At 47.2% G+C, this 19835-nt stretch overlaps 1 protein-coding gene across 1 annotated transcript in view; it reads right to left on the reverse strand.

Annotated features, from left to right (window-relative positions):
• BOK (BOK, BCL2 family apoptosis regulator) overlaps positions 1-19249 on the reverse strand; it is a 28163-nt gene extending 8914 nt beyond the window's left edge. Inside the window, exons 1-3 of the mRNA XM_019543009.1 lie at positions 18355-19249; positions 17062-17449; positions 7425-7553 (exon numbers count right to left, since the gene is read on the reverse strand). Of these exons, the coding sequence (XP_019398554.1) occupies positions 7425-7553; positions 17062-17284 (352 nt within the window). The 5' untranslated portion in view covers positions 17285-17449; positions 18355-19249. The remainder of the gene's footprint in view (positions 1-7424; positions 7554-17061; positions 17450-18354) is intronic.
• Between the last annotated feature and the right edge of the window lie 586 nt (positions 19250-19835).

The following is a 19835-nucleotide window of genomic DNA, read 5'->3' on the forward strand; positions in this document are numbered from 1 at the left end:
AGGGCTAGACATACCCAAATACCAAATTCTGAAAGAATATGCTAATGGGAATTCATTATACAAGCTGTTCATTATTGTGCAGTCCATCAGAAAATCAGACCATCTCCCCACTGTATTTGGGAGATATCTGTGTTTTATAGGATATAGTACTGCCCTCTTGGCAGCCTGGGATTACCAGAGGCACATGAAAGTTGGAATCACAAGTGGGAATGAAAGGTAGGGGGGAGCCTGTAGTCAGGGTTACAGAAAATGTGATGCTCTCCCGGATGTGAGGAACCACTCATCATGGACACTGACACCAACAAACAGATTCTCCACCCCGTGGAACTCTAGCTTCTTAATTAGCATTCTGTACCACATGTTCACACCAATTAGTAGATTTTGGTTATTTGTATAGCACACCAACCTTCCCTACCTGGTGTCTGGAACAGCATCAGATCATCAGTGAGATGGAGAGAAATTTTGAAGGAAATAGTTCAGATCATCAAGGGAAGTTGAAGTATGTTGATGCTGAGTGCTCTGCCTTCCCTACCAACATTCAATGTGAGTCTTAAATTAGAGCTTCTTCTTATGTGCTATTATAAGGGAGTTGTGAAGCCAGAGCAAGCTACAACTGTTCAGTTATCATGGCAGGTAATAGCAATGATGGAGGTTTACAAATGGCTACAACACACAAGCTGTCCCTGCCTTGCTGATTTCCATAAAGGAATCCTGTTGCAATAGAGATAGAGGGCGAATCCTAGGCTACTCCATGCAAAAAGGGCTAGTTTGTGCCTTCAGCACAGAGCCACAGGGTGGGGTTTGTGGAGGCACACTGCCCTAGTAGGAGACCCCAGCCTCAGGCAATAGCCACTAAATCTGGGATCACTGGGGGGGGATGGCAAGGAAATAGGTGACAGTAGTCCCTGCTCTGCCCATTCCCAGAATGCACCATCCACTCCACTCTGCATGGAACCACTTGTCGTGGTCAGCACGGGGTACTCGGGGAGCAGTGGTCTACTCTTCATCTGGAGGCACAACTCAGCTTGATACACTGCTGAGCAGAAGAGCTTGGTTTGTGTCTCGCTCTTTATCAGAGCAGAGAAGCCTCCTTGTTTGCTGCTTCTTGCACACCCACAAGGTCCAGGTGGTCTGGCCCCTTCCTCTTAGATGAAATCGAGCTGCTAATTTGCAAATGGAATAAAAAAGATGCAATACACTGATGACCTCCCATCAAGTGGAATTCAAGCCAGTCCTCAGCGTGCAGAGGAGCTGGAGACACAAGTGAATGGAAAGCTAGTCCAGAAAAAAGAGGGAGATAACTAAACTTCTGCACATGAAGGTACAAAGAAAGCCCCACTTCAAAGTAGGGTTGTTGGTTGTAGATATAACATCTACCCGAAGAACTTTGCCTGCTACTTCAAAGGAGACATAAAAATGTAAAAAGCTGCCTGGAAGGAGTTTAAAATAAGCAGGAGACTGGAGGCCAGCTGTGGAGCTGGAGGTATGTAAACACTGGCTAGCCAAGGGGAAAATGAACTAGTGAGAAAGGGCTGTTTTGAAAGTGTTCCTGCTGCATCTCAGCTGCCTGCCACTGTGGAGAGTTCAAGCAGCCACGTGACATGGGTCTGGTCAGTCTCAGAGCACACACTGCACCATGCTTGCCTCAGTTATTTAAATAACTCTCCCCATTTTAACATCAAAGCAGGCCTCCCAATTCACATCTAAAACCAGCATGTTCACAGCAGCTGGGAGATCACACATTAGGCGCAACACAGTCTCCTCTGGCATCATCTGTTGTAAACAGATGGAAATCAAGACCCAGAAATACACACACAAAGGCAACTTGGCTGGATGCTCAGCTTCACATGGCCTAAATTTCAGGCAGCAGCAGGGAAACTTTGCTCCCACTACAGGGAAGGAGCACTTACCCTGACAGCTGGGCATTGGGCAAGTGCACTTTAATCATGCACAGCCCATAAAACAAGGAGACGGACATTATGACTGTCAAGGGGCTGCATAGGCATGACAACCTGCCCATGCAGCCCCCTGACAGCCCCACAGCCACACTGGGGCCAGAACAAGTACTGAGCAGCTTTCCCCACCCACTCACTCCCTACCAAATCCTGGAAATGAGGCAATATACCTGCCTTAAGGGAGACCCCGAGGGTATGCCCAGAGCTGCTGTTCAGTCCCCTGTCTCTGGCCTGCTCTAAGGCAGCTCTGTAGCCTCATGTCCATGACTGAATGCATGCAGAGGTAGGGTTGGGAGGGCAAACTTCACAGTGGTGCTCTGGCACACAGCACAGGTGCCATGTAGATGTATCCTTAAATCTGGATATTCCCAGTTCCAAGAAAAGGAATGCACAGGAAACCTCCTTACAAACCCAGAGCAAGTCCCCTTCAGAAAGGAACATTCCTGCATCCTTGTGTCTGGCAGCCCTTCCCACCACATCACTTAGGGAATTTCAATGGCTTCAGTTAGAAAAAAAGAAGAAAAAACACAGGTCTCTGTTTTCATTTGTGTTTTCCATAGAACGAGCCCTTCCTTTCTGGAACATGTTTGGTGTAAAAATGTTGAAAGTAAACCAAGACTAGCACAGGCCCTGATCCAAAGCCCATTGTAGTCAATGGAAATTCTCCTGCGGTCTCCAAACAGGTCTGGATCAAGCCCCAGATCCAGAGCTGAAGAGCTTGTCATTGCAGAGCTGTTTTGGGGGCCACTGTTGTGCCAGAATCTGTGGAGAGGGAGCATCAGAGCCCTTGTGGTTTCTATAGTGGGGGAACCTTGAGCTCCTAGCCAGGATCAGGGCAACTGCCTAGCGCCACAGCCCCTGTCCCTTACAGTGCAACTAAGCAAACACACGCATAAAGGGCATGAAGGAAGGGCTGGTGTGTCAGCACGGCACGGTGGCAGGCACGCAGCAGGTCAGCCCCTGACAGTTTGCCTGTATCGTGCATTATACACAATTGTTTTCAGCGAGTGCTGCATTTGGGGCTGAGGGAAAGGGGAGAAAGAGAAAAGGAAACGACAAACTGCCCAAGCAGGAAGACACAGGGCAGCTGGGCAGGTCTGTAGTCTCAGGGTCCAGCTGTTTTCTTAAATAAGCCCAATGCTTAGCTATAGACTTGGCAACTGAGCCTTCAGTACCTGGCTGGAAAACACAAACTGTGCTTCACAGCACCATCTCCCATTGCTGACTCAAGATCTCTTTCTCCTAGATTAAAAAAATGAAATGCAGGCTTGGCTGCCACATCCTCATCTCTCAGTTTTGCTGGATTTAGCATTAAATTCCTAGTCCTGGAACTGTGCTTGGGATCTAGGAATGTTAGAGTCAGCAGATTTCCTCCACTTCCCCAGCAAGAGAAAAACTCAGTTAAATGATGAGAGATGACCGATTAATTTCACCCAACAAATTCAATTGCTTTTCCTGCTTATAAGCTCTGCAGTTCATGCACTTGAGGGCAGAGCTAGCACCATGGAGCTCCACCCAGAAATTTAGCTTGGGCCACTAGAAGAAGCCACTAGAAGTAAGAGTGACACGCAGTCATAGTGGACAACTTCCTTATATAGTCATGGCTCGATTGTGGTCAGTACCTGTCAGTAGCAGGGAACCACAGAGCACACAGCAGAGTGTGTGGGGGGGAGGGGGAAATGTTGCTTGGCTGACATGCCTTGTGTCTGTCCCTGACTTTTATAGTGGGGAACTCCATTATTGTAAGCCTCAAGGGTCAAAAGTCAGATCCCCACTAAAAGCCTGTGGGAATGTCTTAAAAATCAAGAGCATTTTATTTTTTTTAAATTAACGAGTTTGGAGTTCTTTTCATTTGCCTTTGGGTTCTGAGCCATTGCGATACAGCTGGGGACAGGTTTTCAAGCTCTTCTCCACAACCATGAGGGCTAGGAATTTGTTTTAAAAAAACCATCCACACTTCTCCTTGAGCCCTTTGAATCTTGGAGCTTTAACAGCACCTGCTGTCCCTCATCTTGTTAAACAGAAGCACAAAAGAATTGGCAACACTGAGACATTCAGAAGCACTGGGACATTATCCCCAGTATTGTCTTTACAGCACAGTGGTGAGCACACACTCCTGTCAGCCAAGGGTGCACTCACACTTTTTTCTGATTTCATTTGTTATGTTGGGGCTCCAGGGAGGTAGGGGGAGATGCTTGTTCCCTTGTTGTAGTAAGCAGTGTGCACGTAAGGGCCTTGTTACATGTTAATTTTGGGCAGTTCCTGGAGCTCTTAACCCCTGGATTGTCCATACCGTAACAACTTTAAGTGGCTTAAAGCACTCATTATGCAGCTTGAAGTTACGCCACTACAGGGCAGGATTATCTCTGATCCACACAACCCAACTTCTGTTCCATTAATTTGTGGCCACTCCCCACATATGTGCCACTCAAGTTGAAGTGCTCCAGGATCCCAGGATGCAGTGGCCACTCCCCTGCCATCCTGTTCTGTGGACACTCACACCACTGGCTGCTTAGTAGAGTGGCCCAGGGACTGGACCTACAGCTTTTCTGTATCCCCCAGCCTCCAGCCTCCCCACTCCAGGAATGACGGGCTGGGGCACCTTTCCCCACCAGCACAGAGCTTGCCTGGGATGGTGGCCACTGCTGGACCTCAGGTCCCCCACCTGCCCAACCTCTGGGGAGCAAAGTAGAGCATGGCCAGCCCCAGAGAGCCTCCAGACCTGTCCAGGCTCCAGCAAGCCCTGAGCTCCAGCCCTGAGGCTCCAGCAGTGCTCTGTCCCACACACCTGATCTACCTGCAGTGCAACAAGAGCTGGTGGCAGCTTCTGCATGGTTGGGGGCATCCTGCTGCTAGGGAAGTCACGGCTCCAGAGCAGGGTAGCTGCGGGTGGATCTGGGCTATGGGCATGGGACTCTGCTGCTGCTCATGTAGACTCAGGAGCTGGCTGCAGATGGACTCTGTTCCCAGCTGCAGGTGAAGCCAACTTGGTGGGGAGCTGAATGCACCAGGTGTCACAGCCCCCGGCCCTGTGCCCACTGCCGCTGCCTCTACTGTTGCTGCCGGCTTCCCAGAACCACTGCCTGGGACTCCCCTAGCCCCAAAGCCTGGGGGTGTCTATCCATTTGCCCCATGTACTGCTTGGTTGTCCCTGCTAGGCCCAAGGACACCAAGGAGGGGTAGGGGAGCAGGGTGGATGTAAGGCAGAGCTGTGGGGAGGGATGGGGAGGGATAAGCAGGGGAGCACCTAAGCCCCCCTCAGGCTGAAGTTGCCTGGGTACTGGGAATAGTCTGAAGGATGCTTTTGGGCAGGAGATGTGCCTGGACATGTGTGACAGAGAGCCCAGAGCATGTGCGTGCTGGGAGCCAGGCTGGCAGCAACTTGTCTATGCAGCCCCCTGCCAAGTCCATCAACTTTGTTCTTGAGTGACCCCACTGCCTCCCTTCCCTCCCCACAGTCTAGAACGCTGCTGTTGTGGGCCAGCAAGGGACATAGAGAAGTAGGGCTGGAAGGGACCTCCCTGCTCACCACTCCTCTAATATCAAATCACAACTGTACAGGTGGAGGACAATCAGAGAAGGTTTCTAGGCTGCTAGGTGTGACTGCTCCAAACTCCAAGCTAGCACTAACACAGATCAACATTTGTGTGGCTCAAAGTACAAGTAACAAGGCCCTAAATAAAATACCAACTTCCACTGCAAATACTCGAGCCTGCATTCTGTAACCTTCTCAGCAAGGGAAGCTCAGCTCAAACACAAAACAAGCATACAAATGCTGCCCAAGTGAATTCATACTGATATTCAGCCCTAGTAATTACAGCCCAGTCATCTTTCCAGCCCAGATGTTCTGCATGTCACAGGGATGTCTCCCTCTATTGTGGGCACCTCTAGTATTCCTAGGTTTCCAATGCCATCCTTGCAGTCCACTGCATCTATTTTATAAGCAGCTCTGATTTCCTTGAGCAGTGGTAACCTACACAAGGGCTCTGCAGCTCTTTTGGTTCAGCTCAAAGCAGTCTCTGGCAAACACCTCCTTTCTTGTCCAGTGCTGACCATGCTGTGTTCAGCTTCATGGCATGCTTCAGGTCTCAAGTCCAGACATGCATTAGTGGAGGCAAGGGAAAACTTCTGGAGTAATGCAAGGAAGGAATCCTAGAAAACTCTGGGCTCTGTGTCTCCTCCTGAGCATCCCCACAGCACCCACAGCTCAAGATAAAGTGTGACAGAGGTCATGAAAAATAGCAATCTGTTCCACCTTGCATGCAAAAGCCTCTTCCATATAACCTTTCTGAGCAGCTCTGCTGAGGATTAGTTGCATGTCAGGCCTGCTTTGCTCCAGACCCTCCTGCCAGCAACATTTTCAGCTTCTTATGTCTTTTGCCCATTTTATCTGCAGTGCAACAAGGCATTCCAAAATGCCTAACAAGTACTGTCAGAGCTTTTGCACCCTTTGACTGCCTGGAAAGAGAGTAGACAGGAAGCCTTGTTGATTTTTTCCTCACCATCAGACAATGTTTACTAACACAGAAAGAGGAACTGGTTCAAGACAGGATGCTTTCACAAGGGACCAAGGCTCTCTTGAAGAATGTGGTATGAACTATAACTGCATTTCTGTCACTATACTGAGATTCACCACCCTATCCAGAATAAAAGGATTGATTACCTCTGGCCAGCCAGAAGGCTCCAGACACCAATGCATTTGGCCACTGTTGTCCCCCTGCTTTACCTGTGGCAACTTATGGTGTTATGCCTTGCAGCTGTGTCAGTTTTACTACGAGGTTAGATAACGGATCTGTGTAGGATGTGTTGGACAGGAGTGATCCTGTCTCTGGGGGCATGGGGGCTGGACTAGATGACCTCTAGAGGTGCCTTCCAGCCCTGCTTTTCTACAATTCTGTGATTCTTAATGAACCTTCTAGTGCAACTGACCTCTGGAGTAAGTGAAGCTCTTGTCTGGTGGAACAGTTCAGGCTGCTAAGAAAATCAGGGGAGGCTGGAAGGGAGGAGGTTCCCCTGCAGTGAGGCAATATTGGCTACAGCTGGGAGAAGGGAATCCAGGAGAAGCTCCCCTGCGATGAGCTATGTCTGGCTTCTAATGTCTGGAGAATGAGCTGGAATGAGGGAGACTCCCATAGAATAAAGATGCTGCAGCTGCCAGTGGTTAGCCAGGAATGAGAGCAACTCCTTGCATGATGAGGCAATGCTGGCTGGGAACAGAGACAGAGGGAAGATGCCTTGTGGAATGTGTGAGATCCCACCAAGACGATGGGGCACTTCTCAGCCAATGGCATGCACTATAAAGGCAGTGTGCAGGAGCTCCTTTTAAATCATTAGTGCAGCACATGCTGCCAAGCTGCTTGGAGCTGGACTCCTGCTATACAGACCCCACCCTTGAGCGATTACTGAAACATGTCTTCCCTTGTCCTGCTCCTCCCTCCACCCTGATCATGCATCTGCTTGGCACAGTACCTGCTGTGAAGATCTGAGCAGCCACCGCCAGGAAAGCGTCAGTCACCACAGTCTCTGAGTGCAGCGAGATGTTCAGCTGACGGGCGATATTGCGGTAAAGGTTTGGTCGGATGTGTTCCAGCTCATCCCCTATAAAGGGATCAGAAGTCAAGACAGACAGAGCACCGTCTTTCTTGTTCCCTCAAGGGCCATCAAAAGAGCCCTTTGAAAAGGGACTGTAAGTTCTAGTTTATACCCCAACCTTGTTTTGGCAGCAGACAGCAGCTGTCACCCCTAGCCCCCCACCCCCTCCCCTCAAAGCACATGTATATTCTCAGTTTGGCAGCTGGAAAACAAAGTGTACCCTGGGAAGATGCTACCTGCAGAAGGGACCACAGCAACCAGCAGAAGGTGAAGAAGCATCGACACATGCTTTCTGCCAGCTGCTGGCTGGTGACAGAAGCTATACCCCGCTCAGCAAAGAGGGGTAACTGCTGGCAGAAGAGAGGGCTCTGCAGCCACAGAGGTGCTTTGGTAGTGCACATCCTCAAGAGTTTTGCTGTCGGAACAGGAGTTATGCCAGCAAAACCTTGCGGCACCGATGAGGCTGAAGGCTTTGCTAACCCAGCCACAGTCCTCAGGGAACAGCTATTTTTGTCCCTCATTCTACAAGCCAGAGAAGAATGGAAGCACCAGGAGAGAAGCAAGCCCTGCCCTAATGCTTGCGGTCAATGCAGAGTACAAAGGAAGGCTGTATGAATACAGACTCATGTGTCTGCCACATTTCTGGTGCCACTTGGCCAGTGCATGTGTTAGGGCAGCTCCTATGTGCAGTTGGGAATGCCTCAGCTATACCTTCTCCTGCCCTTAATAGTCCCAACCCACCTCAAACACTGCCTGTTCCCCCACAGAGCACCGGGTGCAATGTCAGCCAAAGCAGGAATGCACTTAGTGGAGAGGCCCCCTGTGCTAGTGGCTTTCATCAGGCTTAAATCTGTGTCAGCTCTTTTCCAGAGGGGCCACTGAGCAATGGTGAACTAGGCTCTGGAGTGGCATTTCCCATGACCACAGAGGAGGGCTATGTCAGGGCTTGGACTTGATCTCTGGAGGTACCAAACCCTCTGCTTACACCACTAACCCCTAGCTACACTCCTCAGTCTAGCTAACCTGACCAAGGACTGCACTCACATGAGTAAGTGGAGCCCTTGGACCAACCGGTTAGCCAGGCTGAGAAGACATTCTGGGAGATGCTCAGAGAAATAAGATCCTGATATACATAAAACAAAGTAAGATGTTTCTTTTTAGCTTAGCTCACACCGGCCACACCCATTTTCAGCACCCCATGCAGCTTCTACCAAACAAAAATGCCTTAGCAGGAAATGGACTCAATGGCGTTCGATTATGATGAAAGCCAAGAATCTGCCTGGAGCTAAGAAACATTAATTAACCAAGTAAAGAGACTGTCAAATTCAGCTGTCTTATGGTAATATGGGCACAGATCAAGGTCTGGAGCACTCTGCATTCTTCAGACAGCTACATGGTTTCCTCATCTGCCTACCCAGCTCTTAAGCAAGGAGTCTTCTGAATGTGCTGAAACATAAGCTTGAGGTTCCAGGTAGGTCTCTCACCTCAGGCACATGTCAGCACAATGACCAAGGTGAAGACAATGCCAGGATAAAAGTTCCTCTTACTAGGCTAAAGCAGCAGGGTTAGATACTGGCATCATGGCTGTACCTTCAGTATGAGAAACAGCCAAGTGTGTTGTGGGACTCTTCCTCAACATAAATTGTCTCCACCATGTTACCAACCTGGTTTCAGGCTTGGGCACTGCATGGGAGTTCCTGTACTCAACTTCCCACATTGCTCAAACATCTTTTGTAGTGGGTGTGGCGGGAAGAGCAGCTAGAACACATTCAAGTCCTGTCTACACTGCAGGGCAGAACTGCAATACAAATGTGCCTTGGGGAAAGAATACCAGGAACAGATCCTCCTCAAAACTGGCTTTATGGTTAACAATGAGACCTAAGAAGCAGGATTTCACCCAGTCATACTAAGGGCTCATGTCATGAAAGGGTTATTAGCTACTAAATCTTAACCTATGCCTACAGCCACTGACAGTTTTAAGATCCTGAATCAGGCAAACCCCAGCTTCTCAGAATTCAACAAATAAAGCATCCCGACCCCTCAAAGGATTTAATTGTTCCATGCAATCTGACTAAAAGAGGAAACCTTGAAAATGCATGGCTGAAACTGATAAGAGAGAACTGGTACATACGATATTGACAGCTGTTCTCCTATCACAAAGAATACACAAGCTTATCCACACACGCAGGTAACAGCTTCCCCCTGGGCAAACTGAAAGTCATGGATGGGGTGGTGGGGGAGAGGGAGAGAGAAGCATTTGGCACAGCACTGTTATTATTACACATTCATTTTATTACAGCAGGGCCTTACAAGTCCTAACTGAGATCAGGGCCCACTGCGCTAGGGGTAGTACCCATGTCATAAGGCATTCTCTACCATGAAGACCTAAGTAGAGAAGACAGGCAAAGGAAATGGGGGCATGGAGAGATGAAGTACCTCAGTCCAGTAGGCCAGTGGTACAACTGGAGACAGAATCCAGGCCTTCTTTCACCCAATGCAATTCCCTACCCGTTAGGCAACCCTGCCTCTCCATCAGGGCAGTATTCTGTGGCAGAATTCTCTCCCCATGCTCAACTGCAATTACTGACTTTGCAAGCTTGAGCAGTGAGATAAGTTTTGGTGTTTCTCCTCCTTCCCTTACCAGAAATTGTGAAAGAACCAGTATAGCAGCTTTGCAAGTTTCTTTACGCAGCCCCAACTGAAAGCTGGAAAGGCCACTTCCCAGGCTGCAGCGCAGGAGGCAGGCAATTATTTTGGGTGGAGGGCCGCTTACTCAGTTTTGGCAAGCCATTGAGGGCCACATGACAAGCCATTGAGGGCCACATGACAGGCAGCCAGGGGCCAATAAATATTAATTTTCTAAAAATTTTAGGGGCTCCGCGGGCCAGATAGAATGGCCTGGCAGGCCACATCCAGCTCGCAGGCCACATTTTGCCCACTTCTGCTGTAGCTACATTCAGAGACCTCCTCAATGAGATTTAAATTTTACAGTAGTGCAAGGCAGCCTGGATACTCTAGGACAGGAAACAATCATACCAACTGCAAGGAGTGAGCCGGACTTACCCTGTTTCAGCTAATGCATGGTCACTTTTGTCTTTCTACTCTATCCCATCAAAAGTAAAAGTGCAGTAATTTATGACCTCATTCATTAAGGCAGTGACTCTCAACTGATGTGCTGTGAGACCCTCCTCAGAGGTGCTAGAGACCCCATTTGAGGAGGTAAGCTCTTCCTCCTGCCTGCTCTGGGGTCCCACAGACAAGGGGCACCCATGGCTTTCCACTTCCACCCTCCAGCAACCCCTGCACTGGTTGCTTTGAGCAGCGTGCTCTGCCACAGGTGGATGCAGATCTACTCCCAGCTCTTTGCAGGCTCCCCAGGCTGGTGGGAGGGGCTGTGAAGGCAAGTGACACTGGATCCTGATGTATGAATTCCCACAGGAACAGCCATGGCAGCAGGAGCTGCACTTGCCCCTTCAGGTACAGACTGGAGGCAGAGAGGGGTCACCCTCCTCCCTCCAAACCTCATGTGCTCCTTTGCCCCCTCTCCCACCCCTCCAACCCTCTCAACACATGTGCATGTAGCCTGGCACCTTCTCCTGGGCTCTGTCCATTTTGGGCCCAAGGCTGGAGTTCAGCGGGGATTGCCCTGGGAAAAATAAGGCCAGAAACTGGCCCACCAGTTTCTGTTCCCCAGTGGTGACCTGGGCCCATGTGTAGGGAATCCACGTGCGTCACTGGGAACTGGCATGTACAGGGCCAGGCAGAGCCAGGGAAAGCAGCCTGAAGGGGTGACACTTACATTACATTTCATATTATATGGCAATATAATATAAGCATCAATTAACAGCACATTAATGGAGAATATGTTTATATTATAATGTTAATATCTAATCTGCACATCACAGAGCAATACTCTCACAAAAGGACTCTCAGATTGCCAGAGGAATACACTTCCAGCTTCTATCTCCCTTGTGTAAAATGAAGTTTATTTTCTACCTAGAAGAACTTTTACAATCTTTCAATTCTCCTCAGCCTAATGAAGGGTGTGTGCCCGAAAGCTTACAAATAAATAATTCTTTTGGCCACTATTTAGTTGGTCTAATAAAAGAGCTCTCAACTGTACCTCTGTGTTCATGTGACATTTTTATTAGTTTTTTTTTACTGGAGTGCTGCTAAATTCTTCCAATTTGTGGGGGCCTGCCTTAAGTCTAAAACAGGTTGAGAACCACTGCTTTAAGGAGTAAGTCACTGAGGCTTGGCTTCAATTACTGCAGCATAAGAGCAGACAGACAGAACAGTTTCAACAGGTCAGCTGACATGCACTCATGATCAGTAAGATCCTCCCCTCCAGTTTGAAGCAGCATGGTTCTTTGTTTCTTCACATCCTTAATCCAATTTAAACCTTTATACTGATTAAGCCTAATTTGGTAAGGAAACATTTCAAATAAAATATAAAGCTGCTGTAAATCAGATTAAGAGTAGGCACACTGGCTTGCACTGATTTAAGTTAATTTCAATTTAAGCCAATTTGTAATTAAATATGTAACATGTAAATTACTTACTCATGTCTAGGATTTGCATATTTATTCTCTTTGGTAGGGCTGTGCAAAACAGCACTGTTCCGTTTCGACTTCTATTTCAACATTTCGACAGAACAGTGTTTCCTTTTGAGTTTCCCTTTGTTTTGAAAGCACTGTTCCATTTCGTTTCCTCAAAACTGTTTTGATGCTGTTTCAGCGTTTCACCCATAAGCTATTCCACAGCCTGCACTGAGCAGTTCAGTGCTGCCTCTGGCCCCAGCTGGCAGTACCAGCCTCCTGTGATCTGGGAGGCAGATCGGGGGCCCGCACCCCCGGGAGCAGTCTGACACAGCCCCTGCAGCCCTCCCAGGGGTGTGGGCGAACCCCCGATCTTCCTGCCAGATGACAGGAGGCTGGTGCTTACAGATGAGACTAGCAGTGCAGCCAAGTAAGCCTGGCTTTGAAACTTGAAACATTTCAAGACTTTTGAAACATTTCAAGTACCCTTGTTTCATTTCGAAGCTGTTTTGAAGGCTTTTGTTTCATTTTGATTTCATTGTGTCAAGCTCGAAACGCATCAAAATAGCTTGGAAACAAAACACTGGGTGAAATTTTGCATAGCCATACCATTTGGTGGCCAGGTTGATTCTGATGGTGTTTACTAATGCCTTGTACAATGTGGTTTTCTGATGTAGTTTAGAAGGCCAGCTCACTGCCCTTTCTGCAAGTCTTTTCACAGCACCTGATGAAGTGAGCTCCAGCTCACAGAAGCTTATCCTATATATATTTCTAATTTGGTTAGTCTATGAAGTGCAAATCTACCCTGCCTTCTGCTTTACAGCACGCTAACACAGCTTACTATGTTTCACTCCCCCTCAGAAACTAACTGCTACCATATACCAAGAGAGGTGGTTAGCTGCATCAGTCTGAAGTCAGACAGAAGGCAGGGCAGGGTGGCACCCTATAGACTAATTCAGAGAGGCATAAGTTTTTATAACCAACAGCTTACTTTGTCAGATGCTACCTAAGCTGTTGTTTATGAAAGTTTATGCCTCACTGAATTAGTTAGTCTATAAGGTACCACTCTGCTCTGCCTCCTGCTACCATACAGTTTGTGGCTTCTGATAGCTGGTTTTTTGCACCTTTCTTCTGAGAGGCCCAAAGTACTTTAGAATATTAGCTATGTGTGCCTGAAAGTCCTAGGTAAACTGAGGCAGAAAGGACATATGATTGTGATGCACAGTCACTAGTGAAGCTGAGCATGAGACAAGTCTTGCCTTAATTTCCTCTGCTCTAGTTACTGAACAGGGATGGGTTTGCACTGGTCACCAAGAAGAGAAAGCCTACCTACTATCACTAATTGCAGAGCCATCCACTCTCCCCTCAGCACAACATTGCCCAGCTTAGTGAGTGGCAGAAATTGTTCCACATAAAGTAATGTTTCTTTAAAATAGGCTTTTAAAATGAAACACTGCTACTGCTCCCTGCTACCACAGTCAATGCATGGGCCAGCTGGCCTGAAGTACAAGATACAGTTAGATGTTGTACTGCTGAAGATCTGCATTTAGGAGGATTGGCTTGGGAATGACTTGCCTGGACAGGAACACTTCCTAGTGGGGTAATGTGGGGACATTGCCTACCCATTTGGGAGCCAAAATTGACTATGCCCCTTTAATTTAGATTTGGCTCAGTTGCATGTGTATGCACATGGGCGTAACAGATTGGAATCTGACCTTTGTTTTTTTTCCTAACAAGTTTTCTGAATACAGGAGCTTATTTTAACAGAACTGTAAGGACCACACTAGCGTTAGAGCCTACACCATTAAAATTACAGAGCAACAGGAATCCCAAACATCAGAACATTTCCCAGGATCTGTCTGGATCCCTGAGAAGTATGAGCTCACACCCAGGCACCCTCTCCCTGGCAGTACAACCAAAAGCTAAGCCAGGAGCCCCTCTAAGGAGACTGTAAGGTATGGAGAAGGAACTGGGACTGCCTATCTGGGCACCCCATTCTTGCAATTCAAGGAGCTTGGAGGAGGAACACATAACTGTTGCTTCCTGCTTTCTTCTCTAATACAGATGCCAGCCCCCATAAAACACCCTCACAGGGCTAAGAGGAGCAAGTGCTGATCCTTAGCCTTCACACGGAGGGATCCTCTGCACCTAAATCTACAGATACAAGTGAGCTCTGGTATATCAAATGGGTTCAGGTACCTAAAGATCCTCTTCTTTTGCGAAGCAACTGACTTCTCATTCCCCTGCTCATCCCAGGCAAGATGAAAAGCCTGGAGAAACAGAACTGAACCATTCCCTATGTGGACTCTAGTCTGGAATAATTTGGAAGGGCACTAATTTTTCTGATGTAGAGCATGAAGAGCATCTGCAGTACTGCATCCAGTAGAGTCTATATGGAGAGCCATCTTAGCCAGTTTCCTAAAGTATCCTCTGTAAGCTTTACAGGAGCTGTCCATGAGTATGAAGGTGCCTATGCACAGCTTATGGAAACTATAGCAGATGGCAGCAGGGGAACCAGGAAAGGATATTTAGGTGTAAAATCTTAATTTCATTCCATGGGCTGGTCCCCAAGAAGCTTCCTGTACAAAGGACACATCAGCCAACAGAAGCCAGGTGAGTTGCAGTACTCAGGGTGCTGGGAGCATTGGGTTTATTGGGGAAAGCTTCACTGGGCCTCACCTGGTGAAAACAAATCTGCTGTGACATCAATGGCATGATGCTATTTGATCCTAGGGGGACCTGGCCCCAAAGGGACCTCAACATAAGCACCACTGCTAATGCTGGTCTCTCCCCTTCAGATGGTCCCCTGACAGCTGCAGGATTTTACCACCCGTGAGTCTGTGCCACAGCTGTGGTTGGCAAGGCTAATGCAGTCTGGGCAGCTGCTGCAGCAGACACAGGTGGCAGGTTGGGTTGTGGCTTTTGGGCAACCATGCTGTTGTTTTCACTTTCTCTTTATTCATAGCATGCCTAATCCCCCAGCCTGCTCACCACACCATTGACTGCTTTGGCACATAACCAAGAGCAGGAAGGCTGCAGTTCTTCCCTTTCACAGGCTTCCCACAGCTGGGGCAAGAGGTTGTTTGGTTTGTTGCAGCAGCTGGTATGGAGACAGCAGTGGTTCAATACTTTAAAGTGGGTTGGTTAGAAGAGGAGAAGGAACGCAAAGGGCCATGTGCTGAGATGATACGCAAATGGACAGGAAGTGACTTTGTAGCCTAAGAGGAAGGATACTTTCCCCTTGCAGCTCTTACATGAGGTTCTGTTCCAAGCAGGTTTGCTTATAAGAAAAGCCAAGATACTATTGACTATAAACCAAATCCTTCCATCTCAACATGAGTAAGTAACAGGACAGTCATCCAGGAGATGCCTTCACAATCACTCTGTCACCTGCTCACCCTCCAACACACTTTTGACCACCCACATGTGAAAGAAAAGCAACTTGATTCTACCTCACCCATTCAGGTGGGGGAGAAAAAAGGCTAGAAAATGTGGGAGGGAGTGGAAAGAGAGACAGGAACACAGGGAGGAAAGAAAAGATGCTGAAAGCAAAAGAAGTTAGAAGGGAAAATTTCTGCTCCTAAAAAAAGGATTACCCAAGATACAGAAAGAGGAAAGTAAGAAACAAAGAAAGGAGGGAGCCAGACAGGCTGGCTCCAGTCCTCAGGAGAAACATCAGTCCAATGCCGCAGTGATCTCAGACTATGTCCATTGACAGTGGGTCCAAACCAGCTAAGGATTTGTCCCATCAGATGATTTTAAAACGTCCCTCAGACAACTGGTAACTGGACTGACTTTAACACAACAAAGGCTAAATCCTAACTGGATAAATAATATGTCATGCAGCAAGGGCAGCTGTAGGCACTCAGATGTGCATCGGGTTTAAGAGAAAACCATCTGGTGGATTCTTGCTGCGCAGTATCTGGTCCACTACCACTTGCCAGAGCATTGTATATCTCTTCTCTCTGTGGCAAGCGTCCTGGGTGGGGGCACACAGTAGTCACTGCTGGCCAGCAGCCTCCAGTTATATCACCCAAACATCCCACCCCAGTTCCTGGCACACATCCTGGTGTTAAGTTGACTTCACCTGCAGTGTATTGCTGGGCACTTTTAATACAACCTAGCTGTCACCCCCACACAGTTGCAGCTTGTGCTGCTGCATGTTGCTGTTCATATCATTTTTCTCTTGCCCAGCCAGTTTAAGCAAAGGTCCCTGGACCAATGACTCAACTACATCCCTATGTTGGGGCCAGAAGGAGTTAACGGTTACCCCAGTGACAAAAAACAAGAGAGAAGACTCATCTCCAACTGAATGATTCAGATGATCTAAGACAGATGGCAGCAGATTAACTGTAATGCTCTGTTACTGAAATGCAGCCATTATAAATATCTCAAATTCATGTGGACCAAGTGGCAACCCCCACAACTAAGTGTCCTTACAAGTCTGCTATCAGCAGCCAGCATGAGCACCTGAAAAAGCCCAAGTTCACAACTAGCAGAATTCTTCCTGAACAGCAGCCTCAGTTGTCAGGGTTGCTGAGACAAGTCACTCTGTGCAGAAAAGACTGAAAGCTCCACTGGGATATCCATCTGGGGAGGCTACAGGTTGAATGATCCAAAAGGCTCAGAGCCTGACACAGCTCCAACTGCAAATCAGTTTTAACTTCAAGAGCAAGCCTTCAGTTACTTTTGGTTTTTGGGATTAAATAGGCTCTTGAGAATTTCTGGACTCTCTTTTAGCTCCAAAAGTTTCTAGTCCCTCCAGGCACAAGTCCTGGAGTAGCTTGGGGAAGTGCGGGAGAATAAATCTGGATGCTCTTGCTACAGAAGGCATGCAATGCCTCACTCTTTAGAGAGAGGAAGGTCTTGGCTCTATGAAGAACCTCTAGGCAGCCAGGAGCCACCCTCCCTTTTGCCTTTTCCTGCTCTAGTTAGGAGTGCTCCTCATGGAACACACCACCCACGGCTGTACCCACCTAGGCGCAGAAGTATACTGGACACCTCTGCCAGCTTGCCACCGGGGAAAGGTGCACTGTACTCAGGTTTGCTCCAGCCAATGCCAACCCGAATCAGCCTGGAATGTATGTAGTCTCTACAGAGCACCTTGGCCTGGGACACCAGCTCCTTGTCAGTGGGAGATCGGTCAAAGACCTCCATCACCTCCGCGGCGAAGACTGAGGAGCGGCGTAGCACCTCCATTTCTGACAATGGAATCCAAGGTTTCAGGGTGCTCCTGTTGGAAATCTGCTCCAATGCCGCTGATGAGAATCTGCTGCTGTCATTTATAAGAAAAATAACCCACTGGGTTCATGATTTGTCACAGCTCCCAGCGGGGATTCTTGAATGAGCCGCCTTCTGCTTTACCTGGTGAAAAAGAGAATGTATGAATTGACTAGCTCACAGGGAAAGAAAAAGAATAGGAGCCAGAACTCCAGGTGATCTGCACCACAATGCCATTGATTTCAGTGTAACTACACTGATTTATACCAGCTGAGGATCAAATCCATTGAAACTTATAGACAACTGGCCAAATCCTGCGATCACACTCCCATTATCTACAAAGGGAGTTCTGCCCAACTGAGGATGAGAAGACTTGAGCTAAAAGGTGTTTTGCTTTTCCCCTTTAAGAATCAGCAGTAATGGTATTATATTTCAGAGAAAGAAACAAAATCTGGAAACAATTTTTAGACTGTGTAGAATATTTAGACTGGTTACAGCTTGTTTCAATTAAATTAACTAGACAAAGCAAGAGTCCCACATTCTGGCACAGATAAAAATTGCAGCTGAGTAGGGCACAGATCTTTTTGAAGGAAGGGCATCAACACACTGCAAATACAATGCTGCATTAGTGTTTCAATGTCCCACCAGCCCTTCCTCTCAGACAACAGCTTCTTGTTTAGCTCAACTCAATTCCCAGTTTGGTTTTTGTTTATGTAGCTTTTTGCTTTAAGAAAGCACTGTACCAGCTGCTTTTCCAAAGCCTTCCACCTGAAACTGTGCTAATGAAATGGAGAAGCAGAGGCTAAAGTTTTCAAGCATGTGTACCTAAAATGAGGCTCCTAAATTCATTTATAGGCGCATGGAGAAAAAAAGCTAGGTTACTTCAACAGGAGTTGCAGGTAACATGCCTGGAAAAAGTCAGACCAAAGCTTTTCAGTAATGCACGTATGAACAGATCTGAGATTCTCATTTCTGGCACCCATATTTAAAAACTGAGCTAAAAGAAAAATCTCAAATATTTACATTTTCCCAGTGAAGGAGATATTTACCCATCATGCTGCATTTTTCTCCTCGATGATTTTTGGCTGGTTTTACGTGTTTCTCTTGGTTCTTTGGAAGGTTCAGATCAAAAGGACACCTGGCTCTAGGATTTGTAGAGCATATTGATTTTCCACTCCCATCCTCTGCTGGAGCTAAAGAGCATCTGCCTGCTCTGGACTGCGCTTCAAGAGGCTCTAATCAGTTACTCTCTCCCCATCCTTCCAAATCCTATTTGTGCTCCAACAACGTGATCCCAGCACTTGCTCTGCCGCTTTTAAAACACTGAAGCAGACAGAGGAAAGCTTCTAGCTTTAGCCTTGTAAGGAAGATGAAATAACAAGGAGGCGGTGTTATTAAAGCCAGCTAGTATGGATCTCCCCACCCCTTCTTTTTCTCTTAAGGAGGCTCTGGGCAGTTGTATTGCTAGGTTAAGAGGGCTTCCCCCAAAAGATATATTCATATCTCTTCCCAGTCCAAGCAGAATATTGCAGTAGGAAACCCAGATCAACAGCATGCTCTGAATATACCATTAAAATGTTCACAAAGAGAGGTATTAATTCCTGACTGAGATGGAGTTTTGTGGCATCTCTTGCAATCATTCTTACCTAATATCAGGTTACCAAGCCATGGAGTTGTGGCAACTGGCTGGGGGGATGTGATGCTACATCACTAAACACATTGTTAAGGTACATCTTGAGCCTAACACACAGAACTAGAGCTTAATTCTTGGGAGGGCCCAAGGGGGGGTTGATGGGAGTTTTAATACCCCAAATCAGGACTGTGCAAAAAAATGTGATGACTGTTTTCTGATAAGCCCCTTTCCCCCCAAAAAAACAGTCTTACCAGAACTAAAGTGTCTTGTGGAAACACAACTATTTCAGCTAAATATTGAAATATTGTTTTAACCTGATACATTTAAAATGAAATTAAAATATTACAATATTTTAAAACATATATCAGTTTCATCATTGACTCAGAGGTGTGACATTCACAAAAATGTCTTAACTGATCCATACTCAGAATATTTGGGAATTTTTATTCTCTGAGAAATTTAAAAATCTTTGACTTTTCATTCCAGACCAGAACAAAAACATCATCTGACCCCAGCAGTCTTTCCTGCCCAAGTGCAGGGGGGCTAGACCCAATGATCTTATAAGGTCCCTTCCAACCCTTAACATCTATGAATCTATGAATCTCAGGCACCATATTTAAAAATTGACTGAAAAAAGTACATTCAAACGTGCATTTTCAGAGTGAAGGAGGTGGCCATTCTCTTTCTGCAGAATAGACTTTCCAACTATCTACTTATGGGGTTCCTCCCTCCTACTAAGCAAAAAGGAGTTTGCAGGGTGACTGGCTAGGCTCAGGGGTTGTTTGAGATGCAGCTTTTCCAGAAGCAGGACAGAAGGGACTAGATGTTTGTTATCATCTGATGGGTGATTTTGTGGCCTCTGCAAAAGGCAATTTACTGACCTTGTTCCTGCAAAGT

The sequence above is a fragment of the Crocodylus porosus genome, unplaced genomic scaffold (genome assembly GCF_001723895.1).
Source record: "Crocodylus porosus isolate Cpor-Errol unplaced genomic scaffold, CroPor_comp1, whole genome shotgun sequence".
In the NCBI taxonomy this organism is placed as follows: domain Eukaryota; kingdom Metazoa; phylum Chordata; order Crocodylia; family Crocodylidae; genus Crocodylus; species Crocodylus porosus.